Here is a 15516-nt window from a genome sequence, read left to right as displayed (position 1 = left end):
CTGAGTGAAGTTGTCTTATTCAACCATCTAAAAAATGAAATCCCAGATAATTATTTAGTAGCACGTTTTAGCGCCTTTTTAAAGAAATGCTGAAGTTGCATGAATCCAGATGAAGTGGTGCAGGTCGGGCCACAGAGAGGCACTGTGCTGCTGTTAATGACTGTGGGATTAGTACACCAACAGACCTCCTGTATTAAGTGTTGGTCAGCTGTTATTACTGCCAATTTCCTTCCTCATATTTTTCAGGTTAGTAAATGCAGAAACTGAATAGAGAAACTGGTTAGTCATTTGACAGATTGTGAAATACTTTGGAACAACTTTCAAAAGTTTCAAAGTGCAACATTCTGAACGGCTCTCAAATATTTATTTTTTGTGGAAAGAACCAAAGTGGAAATACATTCTATTCTCTCAAATGCACTGAATGTATTGCATACAGCGACCTTGAGCTTTGTGCAAATGAAGGAAACACAGACATCTTCACCGCTGATATGGGAGAAGTGGAGAATGTGATTCCTGTGAGATGTGTGGAGACGTATCACTCAGTCTGAAGTCATTATCATAGGCCCTGACACCACACATAATCACATCTCACCAGAACTTGGTTCATTCTCCACCAGTATCACCACTAGCTGCAGAAATATTGGGGTCACTTTTGATATTAATCTTTACTTCAATCAGCATGTTAAAAGAATTGTCCAGTCTTGTTGTACGCAGAATCTCTATGATCCGGTCCTTTCCGTCTCCCAAGAACCTGGAAATTGTCATTCATGCATTCATCACATCCCGTCTAGCCTACTGTAACACACGCAAACACACAACCTGTCCAGACTCCAGATAATTCAAAATGCTGCTGCCACACTCCTCACTATTTCTAACAAAAGAGCACGTATAACCCCAAGATCTGGATTGAAAACCAGGGCCGACCGGGCCTTTGCTATCAGGGCCTTGTCGCTGAGCAGTGATTTCCCGGAGGAGGAGATCAGGCAAGCCACATCTTTGTCTTCTTTTAAAAACACTTTTTAAAATGTGCTTTTGCTTAATTAATTCCTTGCTATGTATGTCTAATTATCAATTCCTAGTTACTATAAGGAGTTGTTTAACTGGTTATGAAACGGTCTCAATTTAATACTGATGCCTGTATATGACCTACATAAGTAAACCATGCCATCAGTGAGAATAATGGCCATGTCTATTAATGCTTGTCATCGTTGCCCCTGGTTGGATTCCGACAAAATCACACAACTCAGACTCCAGCAGGGCCTCCAACAGTGACCAACCCACCGCGGACAGACCCAGATCCAGCTTCACTGACACCTTCGACCTGCAGTCGGAGCTCCGATGGGAGGTGGAGAGCTCGGCACCCTCTGTACTCCCCCTCCAGGAAGGAGCAGAGTTTCGCCTCCGCCTCGCTGCTCCGCCGGTCCTACCGCTTTTGTCCGCAGGGGCCGCCAAGATCAACCTGAAAGTTCCTTGTAGTAATTTCAATATCTTAGAGTGTACTATATTTTAGTTTATTCTTACATTTATGTTCTTTTTATGATGCTTTCATTTACTTTTATTTGATTGGATTCTGTTTTATTTTGCTGTTGTGAAGCGCTTTGTAACTTTGTTCTGGGTAACACTTTATAACAACCATAATTAATAAATGGTAAATTGATAGTTAATTTAACTTAAGTCAATAGTTATTTTACTGTTGACTTATTAGTAATGCTATAATTTGTTATTTTAACAGTTTATGTACTATATTAAGTATTTGTTAATAAACCTTTAAGAAATTTGTTTATAAAACATCTATAAACATTACATAGATGGATGGACCAGATATTTGTAACAATTTGTTAATGGTTAATAATTGAGTTGTAAACATTTATAAACATTATATAGATAGATGGTTAATTGTCAATGGTTAATAATTGATTTCTGGTCCATCTGTCTATGTAATGTTTATAGATGTTTTACAAACGATTTCTCAAAGGTTTATAAATCATTTGGTAATTATTAACAAATACTTAATATAGTGTATATAAAATGTTGCATTGTGTGCTTCAATAAACTGTTAATAAATAGTTTACTAATGTAATCAGAATGTAATTGTTATCATCTCTTATCGGCTATGATACAATATGTAATTTATAAGCAAATTATTTCACATTACACAAACTAATGATAAAATAACACAAGTTATAGCTTTCCTAATAATTTGTAAACATTATTAATTAGCAATTCATTAACTGTAAAATAACTTTATTAAATTTTAATCAACTATCATTATTAATGATGAAGTGTTACCATGTTTTGCTGTACAAATTAAATCTATTACTGTTATTATTATTAAAAAGCAGTCTTCAGTTGACGAATCCTATATACCAAACAGTTAATTAAGTGGCTCCTATAAAACCAGTGTGAATCGAGGCCTGTGTGTGTGAGAGTGCTGAACCAAAAGAAACAATTATTCATCAGTAAACTGAACCAGCCAGGAAATCAATGCGAGTAAGAGTAAAAATAGTGACTTTATTTCTATATCTTAACATTTCTCCTCATGTTCAGTGTAGTCACAGCAACAACATTGTCATGATTACCAAAGTCAAACAGGAATCATCGAGGATGGTTGCGAAATTTAAAAACACTAAAGGAAAAACGGTTGATTATGGTATAACCAACTGAAAAAAAGTATAAAGAATAATGTAATAAATTAATGAAATAAGAATGTTCTTAACTGCAGTTGGTTTACAGTTTTCAAAGTTCAGCAGATGAACCCCTTAAGCTGCCATATCAGCTGAAGTTCAGTTAAAAAAAACAACAGAGAGTTTAGTTAAAAAGCTCAAAGAACCTGCGGACTGACAGGCTCACCCATCTCTACAGTCGATGGATCAAATACCAAGTTAAAACTAGAAGTACATCAGAAGTGATGATCTTCTAATGTCCCCCATTATGACTATCTTTTAAATAATAATAGCAACATTACAGAAAGTGGTTTGTGTCCCATGATTGCAAATTATTCACACTCTGATGTCACGTTCACTGTCCTCTCTCTGATCTACAGTAAAGGTGGAGTATTGTTTCAAGCAGTCCACGTCTAGCGGTGCTCCTATTGGTCCAGGGCTGCCTACATCAACCTATGGGGCTCCTCCCTGAAGCTCACGTCACAGAGCAGTGATAGATGGTCAGAGGGGTAGTGGTAGGAGGGGAGGCGGTCTGGGCCGATCTGCTCCTCCGTGGGAATGTCCAACAGGCGCTCCACACTCAAAGCATCGTGGGTATACCAGATGTAGTCCAGAGTGCTGCAGCTCTCTCCAGAGGGGCGGATCTTCCACGTGGTATAGGCCGGTTCCGTCTGTCCGTCGGAGCTCAACAGCTTGTACGCGGAGTTCAGGCCGAGAGCGGAGGCGCTGAAGCGCCGGTAAACGTCCTCTGAGGGCTCTGCGTTAAAGTCCCCGCACACCACCAGAGGGACGGCACCTGGCGCCGCCTCGTTCTGGCTGCCAGCGTGGGATGTGATGCTGCGTAAACTTTGCAGCAAGTCGGCACCCTGCGCGCTCCGCAGCCTCTCCCATCCGCTACGAGCTTTCAGATGGGTGACGGCCACGCACAGCCGGCGGCCCGTTATCTGGCAGTGCAGAGTCTGGACGATGGCCACCTGGTTGGTGGGCAGCATCATGGCCGACAGACGCAGGTGAGCCGTGGCCTGGAGAGAGAAGCGTGAGCGGCGGTAGAACAGGGCGCAGCCGTCGGGGCCGTTATTCTGCTCTACGTCCAGACAGGGAGACCAGGGTTTGGCCAGGAAGGTGCCATGGTAACCGAGGCTGGCCATGATTGGCTGGAAAGTGTCGTAGTAGTGGTCCACTTCCTGTAGGCACAGGATGTCTGGGCGGTAGGTGAGGATCTCTTCCAGGATCAGGTACTTCCTTTCCTGCCAGTTGAGAGCGTCCAGTGGACAGCGGACAAACCCGTCCTTCCCCTCACCAAGAGCTGGAAAGAAAGAGAGAGAGAGAGAGACAGAGAGAGAGATTAGTTTTTATGTCAAATTCATTTCTTTTCATCCTCGGCTCTGTGAGGCTCTACTTCAGCACAGCCGTGTTTTCAGCTAAATGGGAATACATCTTAGATTAGCGTGTTAGCATAATTAGCACTAAACACGAACTGCAGCTGAGGCTGATGGGGGATGTCCTTAGTTCTGCAGGTATTTGGTCATAAACCAAAGTACTGGACAACTTGAAATTTTGACCTGATGACGGTATTAGATGAGTGTGTTTACAATTCATCATGAGGGGAGCATGAACTTCTCAACCAAATTTGAAGGCAATCCGTCCATTAGCTGTCAAGATATTTCACTCAAAACCACAAATATGAACCTCAGAAAAAGTTACAAAAATAAATAAATAAAACAACCCTTGAATTTGAATACAACTTTTACATTTCTATATGTTACTGGATTCCTCAAAATTCATCATTTATCCACAGATCTCTACCTTGTGCGAGTATATTCCACTGCATGATCCGTATCGATGGGTTGTGCTTGTGGGGGCAGGGCGCCATGCCGCTGGGACAGACCAGATCCCGATGTGGCCGGGCCGGACGCCTCTGCAGGGCCTCCTCACACTCTCTGAGCAGCTGGTCCGGGTTGGTCTCGACCAGGTCCTGGTCATGGTTCTCTTCTGGGTATAGGTCTGGTTGGGCCAGGGGGGCGCTGTTCAGTGACTGGGCCAACGTACCAAACAACCTGCTGCTGCTGCTGCCACCCATTGGATAAACTGATGGAGAGGAAACAAGGGAGAAATAATGTGTGGTCATTAAACGTGCTTTGTGTCGGTTTGGTAACATTAGCCACTATAAGCTACTGGTCATACCACACCAAGAAAGGTAGCATCAGCAAAACCCTTGAGTGTACTGACTAGAGCAAGTAGGAGTTTTAGTGCCTAAATGCATGAATTAAAGGGTGGTCTCTATAGATAATTTCCCTGTGTTATGACCACTGTACAGGGGTTGAATATTTATACAACTCAACCATTTAAATTACGTAAAGTTAAGCATAATTGAGGGCTGGCCAATTTGAGTGACAGGTGGGTGTCGTCTCAGGTTGCTAGATGCTAGATGCTAGCTGTCTGCTTCGCTGCGTCACCCGGGCCCGCCTCAGCTTCACCGACCATCCACCTCTTTGCCCATTTTTAGCTTGACCGTAGAGGGCCAGCCTGACAAACGCAAAAGTCTGTCACTGAGTGACTGACAAAGAGAGTGAAGTGAAGTTACACGATTGGTTGGCTGAGTGTTGGAGTTTCCTCATTGGCTGCTCTTTCAAAATGAAAAGGCGGGGAACAGTCCTTTATGCAAATGAGCCCATCCAGAGCCGACGCACGAAACTTGGACCAATCTGTGAAACTAGGCGATCTAGCTCTAAAATGAAACCAAATTCAGCAGTGGCATGGCCTGTTTCTCACTTAAAATGTTATCAGAAGTAGATTTTGGTTCAGGTGCATTTCACGAGAGGGTACATCACCGCTTGAACAGCCAGTTCTACCCCTAGTGTCCTCACCGGACCTGGTGGACATGTACCACTGGATTTAAAATTATAGACATGACCACTGACTATTTGTGTAACATTTTAGCCACAAATTCACAGACTGACCGTACACGGTCCAGACATACAGTATACTCGATTTTGACCGAGTCTTGTTGGATTAGCTGGGAGTTCGGTTGTGTCATCACTGCCAAGATGGCGATGGCCAGAGCCGCCCACTTCGAGCTTCACAACGGCTCTTCAGAAACCTATGGGTGACGTCACGGAGACTACGTCTTATTTTATCGTCTATGGTCCTGACCAGATCAAACTGAACCAAACCATGTCTAAACCAATTTGTTTCTAGCCTTAAACATCAGTATGTCAGACTTAACCAGTGTAAAATGGTTTGGTCTAATGTGATGTCTGTGGTGTTGGTCTGCTGCAATTGGACAGGTTGTCTGTGCCTGTACATGTAGTGTAGTAATATTATAGGATAGCTACAGAGACAAATGGAAAAACAAGTTTAAGACTAAGAAATACTCCACAATAATCTCTCCCCTGAATGAATCCTTTGTGGAAATGAAACAAACTGAGCTAACTGTGTCATCTGAAGAGTTTTCCACAAGCACAACCTTGGAAAACTCCTCAACCTAAAAGCTTTCAGAAATCCCAATTTAAAACTCTTTCACATGACCGGTAATTGAATTTAAGGCCAATTCAAAAACCAAGACAGTGCCAACACAGCATGTCTGTATAAATGCAGCACATGCGGATAAGACTGGGTATCAGACAGACATCCTCATTTTTCAGATATAGGAGCCAATGTGATACCTGAATGTTGGCACTGACACCAAACGATGTGTTTTTAAATACCTTACCGTTGTTAGGATTATGAAGAATTTTCTACAAAACCCATTTTTGTTCATTAAACAAAAGCAACCAACTGTATGCAAGCTTTGCTGTAATAAAATAGTCCAAAATTAGAAAGGTTGAGATTTCAAATCAGGAACCAGTAATCAGTATTTTTTTTCAGTGTGGTATCGTTATTTTTTCTTGAGTAAAGGATCCGAGTGCTTCTTCCACCACTGACTATGAAAGGGCACCAACACTGAGAGGGTGCATATCTTTGCAAATTAAATAAAGTATTGACTGAGTCAATCTTTGCATGCAAACTATTCAGTAAAAACGATAGAGATTTTGAGAATCAATACAGTATCACAAAATGTAATATAGTCAATGTAGTCAATGTTTTCGTACACCCGTAGTTCAGACACTCTGTGCCTGGGATAGTACTCATTTCAACCAGTGCAAAAGACGTATTGAGGTTTGATACCCAGGCCAACTGTGTTTATACTGCTTTTCCCTGGTCTCCAAATCAACAAATAAACATGCTTCTTATTGGAATCTATCAATGCATGAAGGAATTCATTTAAATTATTTTTAAATAAATAGATATTCTGATTGTCCATTTTTGGGAAAATCAATTTAATGGATAAAACAACCAAATAGGAACGACACCCAACAGTGCCATTAATCAGTCCTGCTCATTGATTCGCACCATTGCCCACTATGTCCTATTACACCCAGAGATATTCCAGCTAAACAGTAAGGCAAAAGCTTTGATGCTAGATAATATGTATTGTCTCACTGTATCAGGTCCTATCCCCCGACCCTACTGCTGGATATCTTCCTTTGCTTTTACTCTGACAACACTGTTAAGAGTGGACTCATCTTGGACAGTAAGGCCCTCACCTTTCACCTCCTCACTGCTGCCTGCTTGTCTCATTTCTACCACTCCAGTCATTCTAAGTAACAGTGTTTAGTATAAATGTCTTACCTATGGCCTCCATGTTTGGTCGATAGCTTTCTTTTCTCTTCTTCCTAAACCTGAGGACTATGCAGGACAATCCAACTGTCATTCACTCCTGCCCTTTAATCCTCTTCCACTACATAGCTGGATCCCGCTCTCTGTCCAGACTGTGACTCATCCTTTATCTGTCTCGTCCTCCAGTACGTCTGTCTCCCTCTCTCTGAATCATCAGTTCTTACCCCTCCCTCACTCCCTCCCTCTCACTCAGCGGTGACAGAATGACCTCTAGAGAGCACGGAGACACAATAAGCTGGTGAGAGAGAGAGAGAGAAACATGAGGACCAATGAGGTTTTTGCATTAACGCGATCGCCATAGTAATGAGAGACGCTATCTGTGAAGAACAGGAAGCATCTTCAGAAGGAAAAAGGAAGATGAAAAGAAGAGAGGATGCTCAGAATCCGTGTGCATTTGGTGTGTGACAGTGGGTGTACAGTATGAAGTGGATAAGGATGTTGCCTACCTAACTGAATAAGTAGGTGGGGTTTTGATAAGAATGGACATGTTGTCTAACCGGTCGGGATGGCACACACACACAAAAGCCATGTGTTCTCTGGATTACTGAGTATATAGAAGGGAAGAGAGAGAGACAGAGTGTAGGTTGTTCTCTTTGTCAGTGGCACATCTACATTGTTCGAGACATTTCTTAACCCGGTTAATTCACTAATCTGATTTTGGGTCAGTGTGCTTAAAGGACCAGTGTGTAGGATTTAGTGGCATCTAGTGGTGTGGTTGCAGATTGCAACCAACTGAATACGCCTCCACTCACGCAGCCCGTTCCCATTCCCTTTCCCTTTAACTTTATGCCGACATTGTTTAACTCAAGTCTGGTGTATCTGTGTGCACACTTCAAACATTTAATAACATACCAAAACGTAAATTTTGTGTACCATTCCACCCCCAGTGCTTCATAAAAAAATCATCCGGTCACCAAAGTTATAACATTTCATCCCTTTGGATCAGGGAAGCCTGCACAAAATTTCATGGCATTTCATTGAAAATGAGTTAAGATATTTCAGTCAAAAGCAAAACTGTCAACCTTCAACATACCAACTGATCGCCTGGCTCTGTCAACCCCAGAGCTACACCGCTCTACTGGCTAAAAACCTCTCAATACAACACAAAACAACACCACTAACTGTGGCCTCAATATGTCAAGCTACTGTCCACTGTTGCAAACAACAATGGGATTCATCTGACTTAATGATGTCCTCCTCCTTCAACTCATCATTCATACATAGTTATGTAGATTCCAACAGTCTGGATGCTGATCAATTCTACAATGACAGAGTTATAGGTCAGATTTCATCCTCTTCGTACCATTATAGGGGAGTGACGCCGACTGGACCAGATTTGATTTAACAGTAGGCCACACATAAAAACACAACACCAGCAGATACTTACACGGAAAAAAATGGATGAAGAAAACACACACGCATACATAAAAAGTTTTCAGTCTGTCCGCTGGTTATCCACTCAACGCTCTTCCTTTCTCCCTGCCTGTCGTCCTCTTGGTCATCCCTTGCTCTTCTCCCTGCAGACCTGAACTGAGTGGGAGCAGGCAGTCTGCTAGATGTGGGTATGGACGGACAGTGTGACTCTCATGAGACAGCCCCAGTAACTGCTGCTGTGGCAGCCGGATCATCGACTGGCTCAGTCATTAACTGGCCCATTCAAGAATGCTCTGCCTCTCCCTCAAGTAACAGAATGAGAGCTCTGCAGCGTACGCAGTCCAAGGAGGAAATGCACTAAACTGGAATGTCAGTCAACAATGAATTGTCCCTGTGTTCATTCTACATTCAACATACGTCCTAAGACCACACTCATACACCACCAGGAAAGAAGGCCCTGCCTAAATGCCAACATCCAGCACACTTAAAGGTACTATATGTAACAATTTACGTGTTTTAATCGCTTTATATTGCCAATGTGTGTATGGATTGTAACGTAACTTAAAAACGGAGACCTTCCTCGACTTTCTCAGTTGCCTATAACAGCCTGTGGACTGATTTCTATGTAAAGCTATGGTTGGCCAGCTTGCTGTAACTTACAGTAGCTATGCAGCATGGATCTGCTTGGTTGCTTCATAACAGTAGCTGATAAAGTAATTTGCTAGCTGGAAGCTAGTTAGTATCATGGAGCCAATGGTCCAAATAAAATACAGGAACATTACAGAACATTATGTAAGGGATAATGCCCGACGAGCTGTCCATTATCAGGAATTAATGGACGACGTGGAGAGATGTCAGGATGCTGACTGCAGTTCACTTAACGGCCACAGGTGTCCTTAATAACAAGGATCTTCTGAAGGTTACACATAGTACCTTTAAAGAGTCTATATTGTTCTTACTGTAAACAACATAAATGACGTATCTACTACCAAGTATTGTCTGTCAAAGCCTGATATGTCTTCTTACTCTGAGCCAAAGAGCTCCATTGTTGTTAAAAACACATCAATGAGCCACGCTGACTAAGTTTACACGCACACTAATGTTCCACTCTTATTCCAAACTTGATACAGGTCATGTAAACAGCATATTCCATTTGGATATTCAGAATTAGGCCTTATTCCAAATGGAGCATTTTCCGATTAAGACATGTGGGATATGCTGATATGATACTCGTTTTAGGAGCATTCTTTGGACATATATACAGCGCATTCGGAATATGTGTCTCTATGACATCATAAATTTGAGTTTTAGCACTCAAGTTTTTGGATTTGGGAGAGAGTTGTTTTCATGTTTAATCATCTTTTTTTTAATTTTTGGACTGTCTTAGGCCATATGAACAACATGTATGAATTTTGAAAAAGGGCGTAGTTCCGCTTTAATAATGGCAACATTCCGGGTGTTGAGGTGTAAAAGTTCCTACAAATCAGAGCAGCACCATTATGGCCCTCATTTTGCACTCAGACTGTTGTTCTTTCTCCGTGCCAAAGGAAAGAGCACGTGGTGGCAGAAGTCCAGTTCCAGGACTGAGTGAAGCTGCTGTTGGATAGTTAGTACGACTGTGCAGAGTGGTGCTGGTTACGCAAACGCACAGATCAAATTCCAGGTCGTCGTCTCCTCTGGCTCTGCGGTGGTAAACGCATGCCAATTAACTAAATTATGTTATGTTATGAGTGACATATTAGATTAAGTGTTACAGGGTGAAAATGAATGAAGGGTTGTCCTGTATACATGGGACATTAATCAGACATGAGTTGTCTGTGGAACTGCTGAATTCCACTTGAAGCTGGACACAGACTGACACTTATATGTTTTAAATGACTGTCAAACATTGTTTGTGTTGAAACCTAATATGATAATCATTACTAAAATCTTGTTGACCACTTACAAAGATTAACTGTTGTGCTCCACATCCGACTAACAAAGTGTGTTAATATCTGCATGTAGCAAATGTACCTGCCATGAATTGCCACTACAACTGTATACATGTACAAACAGACCTACAGTGACTTCAGTTTTATATTTTAGTGCTGTTGTGTCGACACTGCCAAGACTTCCCTTTTGAATTGAAGATAATATCCTGCTGACTGATTGATGTAACCATAGCGTGCACTCTCTTGACCCATGTCTTGATGGTTATGTAACTCAGCCTGACAAATCCCATTAGAAATGGAGGCCAGTAAAGATCTGCATGGAGTAAGATTATGAGTTTTAACCCTCCAGAGAAACACAGGAATTATCAAAGTGGCTAATTTAAGCCACAGGTTTGCTGCTGACCCAGGCCATGTGGGATATTCATGAGTGTGTGTTTGTACGGGCATGAAAGGAAACACCTGACCGGTGCCCTTGTGACAATACCTAAAATAGGCAGCTCATCAGCCTGGTTAAAGACTTTGACCCAAATGCTGGTCCCTGACTGGCACATGTTTAGAAAGTTTTTGAATACTTCATTAATATCAAGTTTCCTTTAGACGGTCATATAATACCATGTGTCAATTTTACAGTAAATACTGCTTGTCGAATGTAAGAGACAATAAAACAGTGACATAACTATGGTTGGGTTTCAGCAGCTGTTTTCAGCCAGCTCTAAAAACCCACTGGACACTACCTGCTCAACAGCAAACAGCAGACACAGTTAGAGACTAGCTGGTGAACACAGAGGAGCAGTTAGCAGATAAAGCCAAGTTCACACTACACAACTTTCAAAGTCGTCACATCGCTGTACCGTTAACACTACACGACTTGCTGTCTTTTCATCAGGAATCTTGACTATGTCTGGTCTCCAAACTACGTTTTGTCACGAAAACACACGAGAAGTGACACGGTAAATGACGTAACACCATGCACGTAGCCATACTTATTGTTGCTGTCGTTCATAAAATAGCCCGTTTCTGCACATCTTAACTATTTATCTGTTTTCCTCTACAGTAGGTGCAACAACCACTTTTGTACGTGCTGCAAATGCAACACATGGCACACGACAGGCAACCCCTCCCTCAGGTTTCCCCTCAACTCGTGTCTTGCGCTCTCATTGGCTGTAGCTCCCCTCCAGATATTTAACCTGCTTTTAAAAAGGTACCGACTGCACTACAGAGTACCGATTCATGTTAAATCAATTGACGCCAAATTTTGGTACCTGAGAGTGCATGTGGATGAGAGAGCGAGACTACGTCAAACCTGAAGCTTGTTCAAATCACAGCGAGTCAAGGCATTGGCATGCCACGCAGAAGTGTGGGGGTTACTCTTTTCAAAATTTGACGCGGCATTACCTCAGGTCCATAGGGATTTTGCTTGGTAGGGTCGCCGGTTCAAATGCAGTGAGATAAGAAGTGATTGGTCATAGTTTACAGAGGCTGCTTGAACAGATTAGCGGACAGAGGTAGCTGCTTAAGAGCCAGGTCAAGAACATCCTGTGTCACAGGTTTAGAGAGTGAATAAATACAAGAGGTTACTAAAGATGACTCATTTAATTAAAGTTCAACTCAACTAAATTGTTGATTTTTAAATTTCTATTAGAAGGGTTTACAATTATGCCTGCTTATGATAAAGGTAAAGGTTTGTTTCTATCTGCACATGATGTGGTAAATACAGCCTGAGCAGATAACCCCTATATTTCCATTTTATTCCTTTTATTTATTTATTTTCTTTTATACATAGTTGTTCTATGTTGTTTTTTTTCAACTATATTTGTTCAGCTTTGTTTGTCTTTTTTTTTTTAGCTGTCTGTTTGTACTGGAACTGTGTACTTTTGAGACCAAAGAACCAGAGTTAAACTCCTTGTGTATACACATATTTGGCCAATAAAAGGTGATTCTAGGGCTGCTCCCTCTAAGTCAATTAGTCAACTAATTAGTCGTTTTGGTCTTCATTGACTAACATTTCTTTAGTTGATTAGTCATTTTTTATGCTTTATTTATGCTGAATCAGTTATTTCCAAGAAACTTAAGAGCACATCTCTGGTAAACACAATATTTAAAGTGGTGCTTTTGTGTGATTCTTTGTGGAGAAACTCAGTTTTACAGATCTGTCGATGAAATTAACTAATCGATTAGGCGACAGAATCGTATGAGTGTTAGTCGACTAAGAATTTCTTCGGTCAAGAACAGCCCTTCTGATTTTGATCATTAGAAAAAACAGTCACAGTTAGTTAGTTGTGTTATTTTGTCCCAGAGATGCCAGATGGCAGGTGCTTCAAAGGAAGCGTCACTTCATCTAAATGCTTCTATATTGCAATTTAGATATCTAAAAACTGGAAACTTTGGGGTTTAGAAAAGCTGTGCAGTAGATGTAGCTTCATTCATGTTGTTCATCACACAATGCACGAGTAGATCAATTTTAAGGAACATTCTGTCCAGTGCAGAAACATACGTTAAGTGTTCCCATGTGTCCTGTCATGTGTTTGGCACAACTTCCTGCCTGCCTCAGCAGCATTTTGTTGTAATGCCCTTTTAAAGTCATTTGAGTGGATTAGTTTCTACTATACTCTACTGGGTAGTTGTATGACACAGGTGCATAAATATGGGGCAGAGTGGGGGGGAATCCTGAGAGGAAATGATGCATGATTACATCATCAGCCATATGCTCAGAAGTACATGTGTTGACTGTCTGACTTTTAAGACAGTTTGGAGCTGAGGTGAAAAGTTATGCTTCAAATAGTTTGAATCATTAGTGCCTTAATATAGAGTAAAGAGTACGATTTGTTGATTAAAAACTCAACTTATTTCAATATTTCATACTAATTTTATCACAAGGTATAATGAAAAAAAGGAGCAGGTTTGTGACATTTTATATAGATCGATTCAACAACCACAGTTTGAGTCATGGAGGATGACAGATACTGATGAGTCAGCGTTGGGCAGAAAGAGCCAACTGGAGTCATAGTTACTGGAGTCATAGTTACTGGAGTCATAGTAACTGGAGTCATAGTTACTGGAGTCATAGTAACTGGAGTCATAGTTACTGGAGTCATAGTAACTGGATTCATAGTAACTGGGGTCAGAGTAACTGGAGTCAGGTAACTGGAGTCATAGTTACTGGGGTCATAGTAACTGGAGTCATAGTAACTAGAGTCATAGATACTGGAGTCATAGTAACTGGAGTCATAGTAACTGGAGTCATAGTAACTGGAGTCATAGTAACGTGAGGCCTTTAACTGTTGGTAACTACTGGATGAACTACTGAGGTGGAGGTTACAGTACCTGCTGCTGTCCCAGTGGTGGTGGATGCTCGAGTCGGCTTCAGCGGCGGAGAGGTCGCTTTGACTCCCCCTCCTCCTCCTCCTCCTCCGACCCCGGACTGACAGTACCGTGTCCCCGCCGGGGCTGGGGCTGCTCCCGGTCTCCTGGCTGTCAGGCCTCCCCGTGAGGACACACACAGCTGGCTCCTCAATAAGGCCGAGCAGCGACGAGCTGGATTCATCCTCTACTGTCCTACTACTGTACCGAGTCTACCGGAGAAACAACTGTAACTTACCGGCAGTGTGCCCGCTGTCTGTTCACCTACACTAAAGAAACCGAGCCATTTGTTCAACAAAAAGCTTGAGAATGTTCCCCCTACACGACGTCCTTTTGTCGGTGTGCTGTTGAAGGTAAAGGAAAGCCGGTACCGGCAAAAGTTACATCATTTCATCTCGTGTGTCACGGAACGCCGGCTGTTGAGGGGCTAGCCAGTGATGGGCTAGTCCATAATACTTTACCGAGGGAATAAATATACGTTAGAATTCACTATCTACTACAAAAAGTGAATACACTTCATTGGAAATGTACCTGTCTGTTTTTTATCCTTCCCAAACGGATTCAAGTCTAAGTTTAAAAAGGTTTCTTACAATGACTCCCCCTCTTGTCATAAGTGGCTCGACCCGCACTGAAATTTCTACCAAAGAGGCGGGACCTGGCGAGAAGAGGGCGTCAACCTTTTCATAAACAAGCCAATCAGCGTTCAGTGCGCTTATCTGACAGGAGTGACGCGGAATGACGGCTCTGACGTCAACAGCACGTCCCCTCCACGCCTGTTCCCACTGCAGTCTCCAGTACAGAGTGTTCTTCTTCTCACATCACCATTCCTCTTAATCCATATGGCCTGGCCTCGATCAGCCAACATACTGCCAGCCTGTCAACATAAAGAATGAGCAGGGTTAAGGAGAGCATGTACACTAAATGGTCTTTTTTCTATGTATGATCCCGTGTCACCGCCTCTTTAGTGTTTTTTTTTGTTATCTGAACTGGAGTTAGTTGAGGCCAAACTAGTGTTCTAAAGTTATTGTACAACCAGGTGAAGGGTCAGTATAGTGTCGGGATCCAGGGCTGTTTCTCTGTTAATTATTCTTCAACTCCAGACACAAAACAGTGCTTTCAAGGTTGTTTTGACGGTGTTCCAGGTTTGTTTTCAAAGTGCATGTACAGGATGTATAGGCTACATAACATACGTCATACTATTGGAAAACAGAAGCAAAGAAAACAAGGCAAGTAGTGAAAACAAATGCTCTTAAGACTGTAATTTTACAGCTATATTTATTTATTTGTGTGTTCCTTTTATTTTTTATTTAACACGATAAATTCTGGGCAGTTTTTTTTGTTATTTGGTCAGATTAGCAATTTTTTGGTCGATTTAAATCATTTGATGGTTTTTTTTTTTAGTTCATCTTGTTTTAGCTCACATTAGCAAACCTCTAGCAGCAGGCAGAAGATAGCAATATTACTATTGG

General features: G+C 41.9%; 1 protein-coding gene across 2 annotated transcripts; it reads right to left on the bottom strand.

Annotated features, from left to right (window-relative positions):
* Nucleotides 1-2491: 2491 nt before the first annotated feature.
* Nucleotides 2492-14652, bottom strand: nocta (nocturnin a). 2 transcript variants are annotated; one of them, XM_037780020.1, is made up of 3 exons: nt 14012-14652; nt 4470-4751; nt 2492-3969 (listed from the first exon to the last, which is right to left on the bottom strand). In XM_037780020.1, the coding sequence occupies exons 1-3, from the start codon at nt 14229-14231 to the stop codon at nt 3107-3109; spliced, it is 1365 nt and encodes a 454-aa protein (XP_037635948.1). In that variant the 5' UTR covers nt 14232-14652; the 3' UTR covers nt 2492-3106. The 2 variants fall into 2 exon arrangements, with proteins under 2 accessions (XP_037635948.1, XP_037635949.1); XM_037780021.1 differs by lacking the exon at nt 14012-14652 and adding an exon at nt 7335-7558.
* Between the last annotated feature and the right edge of the window lie 864 nt (nt 14653-15516).

The sequence above is a fragment of the Sebastes umbrosus genome, chromosome 9 (genome assembly GCF_015220745.1).
Source record: "Sebastes umbrosus isolate fSebUmb1 chromosome 9, fSebUmb1.pri, whole genome shotgun sequence".
In the NCBI taxonomy this organism is placed as follows: Eukaryota; Metazoa; Chordata; class Actinopteri; order Perciformes; family Sebastidae; genus Sebastes; species Sebastes umbrosus.
Note: the sequence above shows the minus strand (reverse complement) of the source record. Positions and strands in the feature narration are given on the sequence as shown.

What these genes read in the sequence shown, in the direction of transcription:
- nocta (XM_037780020.1), bottom strand. Translation starts at nt 14,231, where the DNA reads ATGAATCCAGCTCGTCGCTGCTCGGCCTTATTGAGGAGCCAGCTGTGT. An exon ending in CACCACTGGGACAGCAGCAG is followed by an intron (nt 4,752 to 14,011) that starts GTACTGTAACCT and finishes CCTCTCCATCAG; the next exon opens with TTTATCCAATGGGTGGCAGC. An exon ending in GTGGAATATACTCGCACAAG is followed by an intron (nt 3,970 to 4,469) that starts GTAGAGATCTGT and finishes CTTTCTTTCCAG; the next exon opens with CTCTTGGTGAGGGGAAGGAC.